This window comes from Vanellus vanellus, assembly GCF_965231255.1.
Source record: "Vanellus vanellus genome assembly, chromosome: 2".
NCBI lineage: Eukaryota > Metazoa > Chordata > Aves > Charadriiformes > Charadriidae > Vanellus > Vanellus vanellus.
In genome coordinates this window covers 73,084,313-73,099,390 of record NC_138906.1, presented here as the reverse complement: position 1 = coordinate 73,099,390, position 15,078 = coordinate 73,084,313, and the positions used below count along the sequence as shown (strand labels likewise).

The window sequence follows — 15,078 nt, the reverse complement described above, 5'->3', positions numbered from 1 at the left end:
GGTTTTCCCTCTCTCTCTCTCTCCCTCCCTCCCTCCGCTCCTTTCTCCCTTTCCCTCTCTCCTTCCCCGTCCTCCCCTCCCCCTGCTTCCCTCCCTCCCTCCCTCCCTCCCCGCCCGCCCCCTCCGCCCCCTCCTCGCCCGGCCGCCCCGCACCGCGCCGCCGCTCGCCCTCGCCAGCTCGCCGGGCCACGCTGCTCACCGTGCCCACATTAATGGCGGCATCTTCCGAGGAGGACATCGACCGTAGACCCATCCGCCGCGTCCGCTCCAAGAGCGACACCCCCTACCTCGCTGAGGCCCGTATCTCCTTCAACCTCGAGACAGGTGAGAGGCGGCACGGCGCTGGGAGGGAGGATGGTGAGGGGGGGGAAGCCCGGCCCGCCTCGCCCACTGCCGCCCGTGGACCGGCGGGGGAGGCGGGGGGGGGGAAGGGGCCGCCCCCGGCGCCGCGGCCTCCTCCCCTGCCAGCGCCCGGTGGGGTTCCCCGGGGCGCCGCCGCATGGCCCGGCCCGGCTCGGCCCTGCCGCCCGCTCCTTCGCACCTCACCGGCCTCCTGCGGCCCCGGCCGGCTGTCCTTACTCCCGCACCTCTCGCCCGCCCCGCCGGGTGCCGGCTTCCCTTCCCTTCTCTGCCCGGCCCCTTCAGCCATCCCGCCGTCCTCTCGCCCGGCAGAGCACCTTGCGGGTTCCCCGCAAGACTTCTGCTCTGTCCCTCCTCGCCAGGCTCTTGTGGCACCCCTCCTGGGGAGGCTGCCCGTGGCGCTTCGCAAGGCTCAGCCCCTTCTCGCTCTTTGCATCGTTCCCCTAGATGGGTTTGTGCCTCAAAAGTGCAAGGAAACTTGGCGCCTGCGTTGGCCACTTTTTCTGAGTCTCATGAGGTTCCTCCGTTGCCTCTCAGCATTGCTTGTGGTGAGGCTTGATGGGTGTACAGCCTGGTGCTTTCTACCCATCACCTCCAGCTCCCCACATTCACCTCCTCCTGCCTGTTACTGGGACGAGCCTCCTGCAAGGCTCTATCTGGCCTTTCTGTCTCCCTTCTCCACTGCTGCTCCTTCCTCTCTGCCACCTCTTCCTTGTGGCTCCCTGGAGATTTTGGCAGTCCCCTCCAGTTCATCCTGCACATGGGGACTATCCTGTTTCTTTCCTACTAGGCCTGTGGTTTTCCCTCCTTCCCTGACCTTTTCTTTCCTTATGGGTTCTGTCAACAGTAAACTACAGCAGAGGTTACTTGCTCTCAAAACCAAAGGAAAAGAAAGTTCCTTTGGTTGGTTCTCCACACCAAACCAGACTTCCTCTGTCTGGTGGTGGGGCGAGCATGAGGGAGTATCTGTAGCCAGGAGGCTCCCCTGCAGTCTCCTGCATGTCCCAGCAGCAGCACAAAATGACCCAACTGTGTAAGTCTTTGATGCTGAGCCTGTCAGCTTACTGCCAGCTGTAAAAGGGAAGAGAACTGCCTCAGAGTTGCTGCTTGCCATGCTGCAGTCTTCCCCCATCCCTCCTCCCCCCTTTCAGCTAGCAGAAAGTTGGAGATGGCAGAGATGCGTTTTCTCCTCCACTTGGGGATGGAATGGATTCCCCTCGCCCTTCTGTTATCCCTGCTGTAATTACAGCTTTGGTAATGGCTAATACACAGTTTGGTTTTACCATTGACAGAATGGTTGGTTACATCGTACAGTGGGTCATTATTTCTTTCTAATAAAGACTTCTTAAAAATTACCAAGCTGTAGGTAAGTTGGGTGGCATTTCAGGACACAGGCTGCAAGACAGTGCCAAATTCCAGGTTTCAGCTCTAAAGAACTGGGAGTGAAAATGGAAAGAGCATTGCTGTGTGCATGGTGTAAATAAAAAGAGGCTGTGTATGGTTATTTGACTGCTGAAAAAACCCTGCGTTGACTTGTGCTGTCACAGGTAATGTTATGTCATGTAGTTATAAATAGATAAACCAGTTAAGAGCAAGGCACCTTCAGGTCACCTGGTGCCTCACATCTCTATGCTGAGCTAGACATGCTGTCTTTGCTGCAAGTCCCAGAGGATGTGCAAGTCTCTAGGTACCTCTTTCCTGCAATCCACTGAAAAATTTTATAATTACACTTAGCTTCTTTCTGTTCCTCCCCTCTCCATTGCTGTCTTTAATTTACGTCTTTACTTTCAAACCCGGACATGAAATTCCTTTAAAAGAAATAATTAAAAGAAACTGTACTGGTGTATCAAGAAATATAAATGAAAAATGTTGTAAGTAGTGCAAGTGTGTGTTTTCATTAATCCATCTGGCAGTGAGTAGTTTTGAGCTTTTTTTTTTTTTTAAAAAAATTGCTTAGCAACCAGTATTGAGTGAGTGAGCCAAAAAGCAAGTGAAACGTGCCACTGGTACCCACTTCATTTCTGAGCTGTTGGATTTACTCTTCTGTTTGCTCAGAAAGCACAAACCAAGCCGCCTGGGTTTGAGAACTCTCTATTCCAAGGAAACAGCTGTTATAAAATTTGTTTAGCCACTTTTGCTCGTACTTGATAATGCTGCGTGGCGCAGGGTGTGTTTTTGAAACTTATTATTTATGAGGTGCAGCGTTCCTGAATTTATTCTTTTTGGGGGGGAACAACAAAAAACCAAAACCAACCCTGTTTGCAAACTTACCTGGTTTTCACAAGCTGTTGGGTGGCTGGTGACGTTACTGCTGTGCCATGGAGGGTGCTGGGTGGCTCCCGGTGCCCCGGGGGGTGCTGCCTGCCCCGCAGGCGGAGGGGCCGCGCCGCCCCCATGGCCCCTGCGGCGGGTGGGCGGGGCGGGGCCCGGCCCGCCCGGCGGCCCGCGGGCGCTGTCCGCCACCCCTGGTGCTGAAGCGCGGGCGGCGCGGCGGGGTCGGAGGCGGTGTCTGAGCGCTGCGCCGGGGGTGGAATAGGGTATGTCCCGCCTTGTCTTGTCCTCCCTCGCTGTCTGTGGGTTGGCTGTGCACCTGTGTGTGTGTGTTTCTTTGCCTGTACAGGGGGAAGGTGGTAGAAAGGAAGTAATGCTCTTTCTTCAAGTCGTTGATGGAGTCGAAACTAAAGTGACTCTTGGGGTGCAGGAAATAACTCTTCCTTGTGTGCTTATCGCTTGCTTTCCATGTAGTGCATTCCATATGTACAGCTGCTGCTCAACCACTGCTTACAGAGCTATTTTTCCTACAGTTGCTACAAGTCAAGCTGTGTTCCCCAGTCATTGTCTTCTGTCAGGACATGGTCAGGGCTTGGATGCAGCGTGCAGCTGCTTTGCTGTATTGGAACATAAAATCCACTTTTATTAATGAAACATAAGCAGATGCAATGAATACTGCTCTTCTCCGCTCTTAATTACAACCACTAGTTAAGAACTAGCAGGTTTTTATCTACTTCAGCTGTAAGTTATAATTATACCATTACTGCTGTTATCTGTATTGTTGAACAACTGAGAGATTGCATACACAGAGTCAATTATACAATTTGGGTATAGCACAGATTTGGTCTGGATTGTAAAAACCCCACAATTTATAAGTGAATAACAGTGCAACTTCTACCTGCCCTTCTCTTTCGGTTATATTAAGAGTTCTGCTTTGTTTGATTTTCCAAAATATACTTTTATTTTATTATGTGTGTTTACAAATATTGGTCAATTTATGCACAATTATTACCTAGCATGAGTTAACAAATGCCGTTCAATTAGTTGTCCCTGGTATGATTTTTTTTGCTGGCGTTCCCAAACTGATTAAAATACAAAGCTGTTTTCCAAACTCAGGGTTATTCTCCCTACTGTTATACATATGCAAATCCTATTAATCTGAGTTATGTGCTCATATCAAGAGGATAATGTTTCCCAAAGGATTTAAATTACCTCTTCTGCCAAAATTAATGTAGCTACATAACATCATAAAACTATAGACAGATATGAATTCCTTTTGCATATTTGATACTGAATCAATCCACCTACAGAAATTAATTTTTTAATTTTCTGAAAGACTTCCTCCGGTGTGACACTAGAAGAATGTGGAACGTGCTTTCACTTTCGGGTCGTGGTCTTTTGTTTTCTTTATTATGATTAGCAGTCTGGCATGGCTCCATCTCTTGACGTCCATCATTGGCTTTTTGTACACATCTTCTTAAAAGCAGTTTTCAAATTGTCTTTCTAACTTTCAGATTCAGGCATCTAAAAGCTAATCCCAAATTCCTTCTGAAAACTTGGGCCTCCATCTGTGACAGTTGTCCAATAGCATAAACCCTTTCCTGGTCCTGTGCCAGCCGACAAGTTCAAGTGTTTTTTACAGGTTTTGACCTGTTACAGGTTTTGACTGATTTCTATTCTTCCCATTGCAAAATATTATACTTTTTAAATGGCAACACATGGTAGGTAGCTTTCAAGCTTGATAAATTAGCGAAGTTGATGACTGATGAGGAAATAGACCACTTAAAACTCTCACTCAATGATCCAAGTCGTGAGCTTTTCTTCTGCCTTCCCCTTCATGTAGCTGCTTGGGGAATCTCTGTCAGAATTTTATCGATGGTTGTTACGGGAGGGGGGGACATTGAGTTGTTCTGATCAGGTTCTCTTTTAGCCCTTCAAGTGTCAGTCAGTGTTGAAGGTACTTCTATATACAGACAGATACTCTTACTCCTTCCTAGCTGAAAAAGAGTAAGCTTTGTACTGCAGTCCTTTGCAAAGTTGATTTTAGCAGACTGGCTTCTTGTTAAGTGGTGCGAGAAGTCGTCTTTATCTCAGCTGACATGGGACCTTCCTGAGATCGTACAGGGAGGTCACCAAATGTCAGTCTTTGTTTGAACAAGGCTGATTGTCTACTTAGAATTTAACCTGGGAATGGAGACCTGGGGAGAAAGCAAGCCAATGCCTTGGAGAAGGTGTAAGGCCAGAATAACTGCAGTAGCTATACTGGGGTCAGCAAAGAGGGTGTGTTCCTTCAGAAAGAGTATATTTAGCTTCCATGCTGTGAAATTAGGGGAGGGGAGCTTTTGAATGTGAGTATATCACCAGTGGTGCAACTGAACAGAAGCCTGTGGCCAGGGGGTGCAGGAGCTGGGCTCTGAAGGTGGTGAGAGAGAAGTAACGGCAGAGCAGACCCGATGGGGGTGGTGCAGCCCGTGCTAGCTATGGAGCCCAGCTAGCTCGCTCGACCCTGAAGCCCAGCACAGATTTTAAGTGTACTGAAGTCACTCAGTAATCTCACTGAAGTGGCTAGGTCCTCAAGTGATGTAAGTCATTTGTTGACTTCAGCCAGGGATCTGAGCCAGACTGTAGAAATATACATCTCTGCTTCCCTTCAGTGATGAAAGATCTGTTTTATCTCTTTGTGGTGTGGAGCCACATGTTCTCCTGGAATGTGTTCTGGGAAAGCAAAGCTGAGAGGGAAAGGACTGAGTGGCTCTGCGCAATTTTGCCATGTGTAGAGAAGAAAGCTCCTTGTGTCTAGAAAGGCAAGTGAACTCGGTATCATTTGCTGTTCTTAAGTGGTGACAAATAACTCACGCTGGGGAGAGGAAAAAAAAACCACGGCAGCCTGTGCTAGTGCTGCTGCAAGCAGAATTAATTCACAGGGTGTAAAGAGGGAGGAGGATCCTGGCAGAAACTGCTGAATGGCTGAGACAAATGTTAGTGAGCTGGGAAATGTTCATAGTCGGCTGTTTCTGTGATGCAGAGCTGGTGGGGGAAAGCCAGGACACAAAGGGTGACTGTTGGTTTTATATGTGGGAACTTTCCTGGTGTGAATCAGGCACAAAGTTGAAATCAAAAGCTTCCTCCACTTCCACTGCCCTAGCACCTTCCACAGTCTATTTGGGCCCTAGTGCTTCTTACGGCCTTCATGGTAGGCTGCCTTACTGTTATTATTTGTATTGCTGTTCCATATTCCATTATATAGCTTTAGAGCTGTGCTGAGTACTTTTCAAAGAGTAATATGATGTATGATTTTCCTTTCTAATGGAAAGATAATGTCATGTGTATTAGCCTCATATGTGTTGATTTGTCTGAAGGGTATGATACGTTTTTCTGCAGGGATCAAGGAGGAGGTTGTCCACTTTATTTTGTCACTGTGTAAAATAAGAACGAATATTTATACAGGTCACTGAGGTGGGTGCACTCTAAGTAGGTGAAAAAAAAGTGAAATGAATTGATTGGATTTTCTGCAGGAAATCTCCATCCCATCCCTTTTTAATTTTCTCTAAAACCCAGCATTTGATTTAAAAATCTGTTTTGAAGTTTCAGAGTTTGCCCCTGGTCATCCTCACATATGATTTAGTACACTAACCCGATTAATCATCTCTGCAGTTGTTTGAAATGTTACACATTTGGGGTTGTGTTTTTTTTTCCTGTTTACCCAGTGTATGTTTGCGTATATCCATAATAAAATATTCTGTATGGTTTCATGATTAGAATAAATAATCCCTAAAATGATAGAAGAATTTAAACTACTTTGGATTTATGGAGCTCACAGATTATAAATGATGTTGAGGGGGTAATCTGAAGGGCATATTTGTATTTTTAAAAATACTTTCAAATTATGGTGGCTTTAAGATTGCAGGTAGGAAAGAATGGGCCCAGGAGAAGGGGGGAGAGAGAAATATGCAGTAGAAGGCTTTCTAACATGTGTGGGAGGCTTTATTTCTTTCTTGAGAAAGATTAGTAAAATGCACGTTTGGAAAAATTCCACTTTCTCTCTCTGCTCTAATCACTCCCTCAGATTATTGTCATGGTGATCCTCTCGTACTTAGGAAGCCAAATCACCGTTTTTGGCAAAGCATTTTGTAATACCTTTGTAAACTGGCCTGAAGAACTGACCTCCTTTGCCATCAGGCTTTACATTACCAAAACTTGTGCCTGTGCTTTAATTGAATGATGACTGCTAGTCTTAAAGCCGCTTAATTTGGAGTATAGCTAGAGATCGGATGCGTGCCCGTCACTCATTTGGTGGCTGTTTTCCAGCCCTGGCCTGAGTGCACACACCAGGAAAATTGAGCCTCCAAACGGAATGACACCCACGGTGTGGCAAGAATGTGCCACTTGAGATAACTGGCTCTTGCCAGGGCTAAGTGGAGTGGCTGAAAGCACCTCTGTATGAACAGCATATGCGGCAGGTAAACAGTTTGTTTTGAGGGAAGAGGTCTTAACAGCAAAGAGGGTATTAAGTGTTGTGCTTGGCTTTGGAGACCTTTGGTTTAAGACTATGACCTTCAGTGAGTGCCAGATGGGAAAAAGTTTACAGGTTCTCCAAGTCTTGTAAAGGGGAGAGATGCCCGTGCTTCACCAGCTGTCATCCAAAAGGAATTGTTGATGCAGGCTTTAGTTAACAAATACAATTGCAGACAATGTGAAGGGAAAAGCATAGTTAGTCAAAATGATGGAACTGACAAGAATAAAATGATATAAGATCCATTTCTCTGAATGTTGAATGTGTTGGCGGAATTGACTAAAAAAAAGCTTTGATATTTTAACCACTCTTGTGGCACTGTACGTGTGCATCACCTTTCTGTGTCAGGGAGGCAGCTGATACCTCTGCTGTCAATGGCACTGGCATTGCTGTGGAACAACTGTGACAGGAGATAGAAGGAAGGTGCACGTTTGCTTTGGGATCAGAATATGCAGACCTGCTGCCTCTCACAGCTGTATGCAGTACGTGTGATTTTAAGTCTGCTGCGGTGCTTTGTTGCTAACCTGGTTCTTCAAGAAAGTGGATGTGGCACAATTTGCCCAAGTAGGAAGTTTTCTGTGTATTTGTCTTTTGCTCGATGAGCTTGTTGGGTTAACACAACCAAGTTTATTCCTGCAAGCTGGGACACCACGAAATCCTTTTATTTTTCTTGTTTCATCAGGAACCACAGTTTTCTTCTTGGAATTAGGTCATTAAGGAAAATACATTTTCCAAAACTTCAGATAAAATTGTCAGAACTGGCAACCCTATTCAGAATTATTATCTGTAAAATTTAGTAAAAAGAAAGGGCCTAATTCTTAGTAACAGGTATAATTAGCTTTAATGCTTAATTACTCTGAGTCAACTAATTGGTTTCATTGGGACTACTCACAGTAATACTCTCAGCCAGGCATCTAAGTGCCTTCAGAATCAGTCTTAAAGTTTGTAAGTTTTTGCAGTATGAAAGAAGTCATTAGTGCAGAAAGAATGACCTGGGCTGTCTGCTTTCAGATAATATAAATGTCAATGCTAATGAAATATTGTGTTATTAGCAGTTGTTTCTTGTGCTTAGACTTTAGCTGATAGAATCAGTGTGGAATATTATACTTCTGCAGCAAAATAAGACTTGGCTGCTCTCACGCTTTCTTGGTGACGAATATTCATGACAATGTATCTCTTGTGGATAAGGTGCAAAAAGTGTCAGTTCTAACATTTTAATGATATTAATTTAATATGTTTTGCATGGTAATACAATTTGTTGATAGAGTCAACTAAAAATGTTTTCTTCATTCAGAATACTTTTTGGGTAAAATTATTGATAATCATGCAATTCTGCTGCCTTCATTTAGAATGCATTGGTGGTCTTGTTCTATATTGATATGCTGAGGTTATAGCTTGATGCTCAGTACACGGCTGCCTTCCCTAGGTTTCATTGCAGAGCCAGCGTTACCGAATATTTAAAGAAGGTAATTATTGCCTTTACTGCGGACTTAGTAATAATTTTCGTATCTTGATATTAGAATTCAACCTATAAGAAACAAAATGAAGATGACGTCCAACAAACAACTGAAATTCACCAAGAAAATATGGAGGCAGAGTTGAAAATTAAATGCCTGTGTTTCTTCTGCGCTCCAGGCTCACTGTGGTTTCATTCAGGTTATGAAGTACGTAAGATAGGGGAAATATGTGACAAGTGTTTGCATGCTGATATACTGTATGGACATATGCCGTTTCAACTACGAAGGGTAACAACTGCAGCGCATATTTCAGTTAATCAGAAAATCCTTGCTATGCATAATTCATGGTGCAATATAATTTTTACGGTTAGTGCTTACAGTACTTGGACAGACAGACATCTGGTTAATAGTTTATAAGCAAATTAAATACTTGATGCATTATTAAAATGGAAGAGAAATTTCATCAAGTCTAAATCTAATTCTTCGCTGGAGTGTCGGAAATAGTTGAAGCCTGACACGAGTTTGATGCCCCAAACTGGGGAGGCCCTGTTTTGAGTGTGGCACTTGTCTGCCTGTGCGTCCCTAGTTCTGTTCTGTGGATAAAAGGATGAGGAATCTACTGATGGTTAGATTTGAGAACTGACTGGGGTGTGTGCCCTTGGGAATAATGTTCCTATGTTCCCTCAGTCAGTCAAAAAACCTCAGACAGTCAAGTGTTACGACAGTGTTAAGCTATCAGAAACGGCTGGACAGAAAGAGTCTGTCTCAAGCTAGTCCCAGTTCGCTACAGTTTTGTACTGAGCTGTAGGAATCCCCCTCAGAACAGAAAATATGCCCCCAGTTAGGATGAAATGAGAAATTAATAGTTATATTGCAGTATTCCTTGAGAAAGAGATTACTCCCATCTGACATCTGTAATGGTCCTTTGTTTTCCTTGCTGAGATGATGATAGTACAGCTTTCATACATAACTCTTTTTCTTCTGCTTAATTCTGTTTTCTTGCACTAGAGAGAAGTGCTGGAAACAAACGCAGAGACCTTGATGTGGCTATGCTTGATGCATGAGGCATCTGTAATGTTTGGAGGAGAGCGGCTCTTCCCCGTGCTCAGCCTGAGTTGCGGGAGCACGTGGGCGTGAAGGTCATGTTGTGCAGACTGCTGGTGAAGAGGTCTGCAGTTGAATATCTCATGCGATGCTCTCAGCTTCTGCCTTCTGTGGGGTTGTTTTGTTGTTGTTGTTTGTTGTCGTTGGCATCTCTCTTCTCCTGCCGCCTTTTCCATTCTCCTGTGTTTATCGGGGCTACGTATGCTGGCAGCAGCAATATGTTGGCCTGCAGTTTGTTGAAGGCTGTCCCTACTGGGTTGGGCAAGTTGCCATACCAGCATTTAAAGCTCTAAGCTGGGAGCTATAGGCTTTAAATGATCACCCTGTATCCTTAGGACCCCTGATAAAGAGCTACGTAATCTACACAGTGGTTCCATGAACCCAGTTAAGACAGTCATTCCCCAGAGCGATGATCGCTCCTGCTCTCTGCTTAGTGAGTGCTCTTTGGGTCGTTGTGGTTTATTGAAAACACTGAGGTGGAGAGTTAGGAATAAGCTGCATTAAGCTGCTAATGAGTAGTCATTGTTTATATTTAAAGCAATTTGGCATGTTCATCCGTTCATTAACAATTTAATTTTATCTTACCACCTTCTTCTTCTTATGACTTACACTGCACGTGAAGGCTCTTTAGACTTCACTGATGTAATGAATGTTTTTCCAAAAAAACTTTAAAAGTTTGTTTCAAAATTGTCACAATTACTTATAAGGTTGAAATAGCCAAAAATAAATGGAAAGCAATTGATCATTTTAATTTTCTCTGTGTGGAAGCATGGCGAAATCTTGGAGCATTTCAAAGCTAATGATAAAAAATTAACTGGGGTTAACTAATAACCTGTAAAATAATAGCCTATAATTACAAGGCAAAAAGAAATCAATAAGGCTTGATTTGTAATTTAGTCTTATCTCAAGGCTCAGAATAACAAGCCATTCTCTGAGATAAATTTGATAAGATTGCTTGAAATAGTATTTTTCAGGACAAATTAATTTATAAACAATGATTATTTTTTTTTTTAAAGAAAACACGATAGGCATCACTGGATGACCTTGGGGTCCTGAGCTTTCCTCTCTGCAAGCAGTGCCCGTAACAGTGCTGTCAGTGTTAAAGGAGACCCAAGGGGAGAGTGGGGAAGTATCGTTACACAGATGGAATATAGCTTTTTGTTAGCGGGCTTCATGACATAATAATAGGAAACCAGGAGGAAAGAGTCACCAAGATTAAGGCAACATAGGGCATGTGATGTCGTTAAAAAAAGGCTGGGCTTACTAAACGTAGCTGCTCACAGTTAACGCTGCCCTGGGCAGCAGAAGCATGATCTTATCAGGTACCCACCGAAGTGGCTGTGTATACCTAGAGGTGGGTGTCCGCAGCCATAGGAGCGTGCAGGGGACCACCTGTTAACCAGCATGAGTTTAAAAGGCTTAAAGTGGGCGGCAGAGGGATCACTCCATAAGATGTGCACTTGTTCTTTCCGTTGCCCAAGTCGGTGGTGGGTAGACAGGTGAGGACCAGTGATGGGTGTTCTGTCCTTCATCGAAGCTGTTTCAGGTTACGTTTCTCTGTGTGGCTTTTGGCAGCGGTAACGGATATTTGTAGCCAACTGCAATGTAATGTAGTGCCTAGTGTTGGGAGGGAGCGAAATGTAGCACCTGCTTGCTTACCTTTTCAGAGATGCATCCTGCTTTTAAACTTCTGTCTTTCCTCTGTCTGCTAAAATCGTGCTAAAGTTGCTAAAACATTGTGTCAGGTGTATATCAGTGTGGTGAATAAGGAGGCACTTAGCTTTCATTAAAGCTCATAACAGAAAGAAAAAGGTTATTGTCAGCAAGAGACAGAGGGATATACTGAGGAAGTGGACATGGTGACAGCATTAGCCATAGTAAAATCCAGAGCTGTTTTCACAAAACATCATTCAAAACATCTGACCTCCCATGTAACTTTTTGTCACTACATTGGAACACATTTGGTCTTGTTTGTTCACTTCTGTGAAACTATGGGTTTAGGTTTATGTGTGCAATAGAGCTTTAGTGTACCATAGCCACTAGTGTACATCCGACTTCCCTTGTTGAATGTTATGTTGTGGGCGGTTTGCCTTTGTGAACAGAGTGTTATAGACCTTTTAGAATTTTACACTGAATTTAAGGCAGGGTTTTAAAGTGGATTAAGCAAGGAAATGTAGGTTGGATCTTGAAGAAGGTATTCTTACTAGCTTAGATCAACTTTCATATTTCAGTTTAGCTGGTGTTGCTATCTTAGAAGAAAATCCAGGACTGTATATAAAGGTGCCCTCATCTTTTTCTTTTTTTTATTGGGTGGGAGGAGTGTCATTGCTGCTGCTCACAGTGTGGCCCCTTAACTAATATGCCATTCAATGAACACAAGAACGTATCTGTTGCCTTTCCCTTGTCTTCAAGCGTGCCTTGAAGACTCCAGGATAAGTCATCTCCAACCTCCATATATGTCCTCTCCATGAGAAGGAAGCTCAGAAGACCTAGAAATCATACAGAAAGAAAGGATTATAGTGGTGGAGAGAGGACCAGTATTGTGTCTTTCTACAATCACAATGGTCTTAATAAGTGAGCTTAATAATTGTATTTGCTAACAATTTTCCCCCTCCAAATTTTGGGAGGGATCAAGACATTTTCTGGGAATGTGTGGAGGGAGGAGGAGAATGTCCAAAGTGGATTCAATCATTAAGATGTATTTCTTTCCCTGAAAAGAAGATTGTTGGACTGAAGAAAGATGTTCCTCTGTGATAGAATTGAATGTGCTGTTTTGGTTTTATTTTTTTTTTCCTGCTTATTTGGTTTAAGACGACTATTTTTTTAATTTAATATCTCACTTACTTCCCGCGAACATTACCAAAACAGTTTCTATAAATGTCTATGCACAGTGTTTTCAGTGAGCCAAAGATATTTTTTCTTGCTAGATCTTTTGTACCTTGTGGCACAACTGCACAGGTATTTATGTGTATCTTTACAAGTTTTTTATTCTCATCTGTAAACTAGAACCTTAAGTGCTAACCTCTTTCTTTTGACAAAGTCCTGTGATGCTTTTCCCTTTGGAATCCCCTTCCTTAATTCTGTGCCATTCTGTGTGGTAAGGGGGATGCTTTCTCTGAAGGACTTGTCCTCCCTTCTGAGGTCTGCGTTGCAGTCATCTTTCTTTTGAGATTGGAGAACTAGCAGTTATTTATAACAGAGCTTCTCTGCGTTGTTCTTCATATTGGCTAAAGAAGTGACTACAAAAGCCAATAAATATTCTTTTTCAACCCTTTATGTACTGACTCAACAGTACCCTGAAACCGCATTGGTCTCAGAGCAAAGGATTAAGCACGCACCTCGTGCAGAGAAGTTTCTTACGTTGTTGCAGTATCTTGTCACTGCACTTGCATGATTTGCCCTGAAAAGATTATGACAATGTGTTCGTTACAACGCACGCCTCGCCTTAGAAACCTTTCCTGGTAGCTTCATAATTAAGTTAAAGCAATGCTTTTGTACTTTTTTTTCAGGCTTCTTTCTCCTCCCTCTCCCCTCAGGAAAAGGATACAGAATATGAACAAATAAGTTTCCTTTTAATGCAGTTTTGGAGTACTTCAGAGTGGCTTGAAAACAAATGAAAAAGATCCAGAAAAATAGGTCTGACTGATTTCCTGTTCATTTAAATTATACGTCTGTCCAAAGACCCTCTTACATAACAAGTTTTTTAGTCCCCAGTGGGTAGGAGATAGTTATCTGAAGCTCTGCTTACTTTTTACACTGTATCAGAATGAGTCTCCCAAACAACCTTTAAAGGATTGCAGGGTAATTAAGGTTCCCTGGTACAACGGTAACTAGATGGCTATATTTAATTAGTCTCCCTGTAAGGTAGAATCGCTGCATCATATTTGAAATGCCCTTTGAGGAAGATAATGAAATATGTCTTACAGGAGCTTTAGTGTGATGATCAGTGTGGTTAGTATTTAAATTTGCTGCAAAGTGAAGCTTCTGTTACACAGATAACACAGCTTCTGATAGATCATCATTACAGCATCCTTCTTCAAATAAATAAATACATATTCTATTACAGCTCTGTAATTAGCCATGGAAAAGAAAGAACTACTGTCATACAATGATACTGACTTCCCTAGCCACCTCCAGCTTTGGCTTATTGTGACTGCGGAAGGACCCAGTTCAGGAAAGCACAGACACGTCTAGGTTCTTCATTAGCAAACATCAGAAGTGGGTTCCTGAGTCGGTCTCTAAGTTGTAAATGAAAATCTGCTCTGTGGAGATCTTCGTCTCAGCACTTTTGTTTGTTTGTTTGTTTGTTTCAGAAAAGAGAGAGTAAACAAGAACCAGTCCCAAATAAAAATGTTGGCGGGAGGCAGGGCAGATAAGGTTCTTCTCATATATTCCCATTAGGACCCTTGCGTTGTCTTGAGGGGCACAGCACAGACCCCGAGGTGCTGGCACACCTCTTCAGAACTGTTTGCCATTCTGCAAAGTATCATGTTCAGAACCAGGCTGTGCCCATGCACAGAAGAGCGCAGGGAACAGACATCGGAGAGAAAGGGGAAGACTTCACCACATCAACTCAAATAGTGGTTCCTGCGGCTGTCACTCTTAACTGTTGTTTACAGCCTCATGCTTTCCTTGTTTGCACACTCAGTTTCAATTGGGGCAAATTGGGTTTGCTAGACCAGCCTCTTGGAAATCAGGGCCACAGATGTGTGTGTCTTATGTGCACCCTAATATGCAGCTGGGATATGCCCGGGGCCCACACCCAGTTTTGGGTGTGCAGTAGTGTTCCTCAGGTCCCTAATCGCAGTATACCATTAATTTTTGCATAGCCTCTTCCACCTCACTTGGGCTGCTGGCCCACACAGCCTCATACCATCTCTCGAGTTGGACAGGTTTATGGTTGCCAGATGTGCTGGGCTGCTTGTGGTTTCTGCCCAAACACAATTTCTCTGTGGGGGAGAAATCCAAGTCTGCCAAATGTTTGCCAGGGATTTCCAGATCTGAAGCAACCCGGTCAGAGCAGTGGTATAAGCCAGTCTCTGGATACCTGTGTACTTTTCTCCACATTCAAAGAGCATCTCCACAGAGCATGCTTGGCCAATCTGACACATCCTAGAAATGTATTTATTTCTATCTAGGAAAAACTATGTCCCAGGGAAAGCTACCCACCCCAGCCTTACTACCGTCCTCAGGATGCCCTCTGGAAAGTAATTTGCAGCTGACCTCATGGTGCCTGCACTAGAAGGAGACTTCTGGCCTAATGAGGAAACTGATGTGCTGTATAATTCATTGTATTAGTACACTAGTGCACCAGAGGGGTGAAAACAAACAAACAGCTTTCCAGAGTTTCTGGTCCTGGAGGTGCTAGCAGAT

At 44.0% G+C, this 15,078-nt stretch overlaps 1 protein-coding gene across 1 annotated transcript in view; it reads left to right on the top strand.

The window, feature by feature from the left end:
• The window catches only part of PHACTR1 (phosphatase and actin regulator 1), a gene marked incomplete at its 5' end in the record, with an annotated part of 317,672 nt that overhangs the window by 13,456 nt on the left and 289,138 nt on the right, over positions 1-15,078 (top strand). The window contains one exon of the mRNA XM_082479822.1: positions 178-324. Within this exon, the coding sequence (XP_082335948.1) occupies positions 178-324 (147 nt within the window). The remainder of the gene's footprint in view (positions 1-177; positions 325-15,078) is intronic.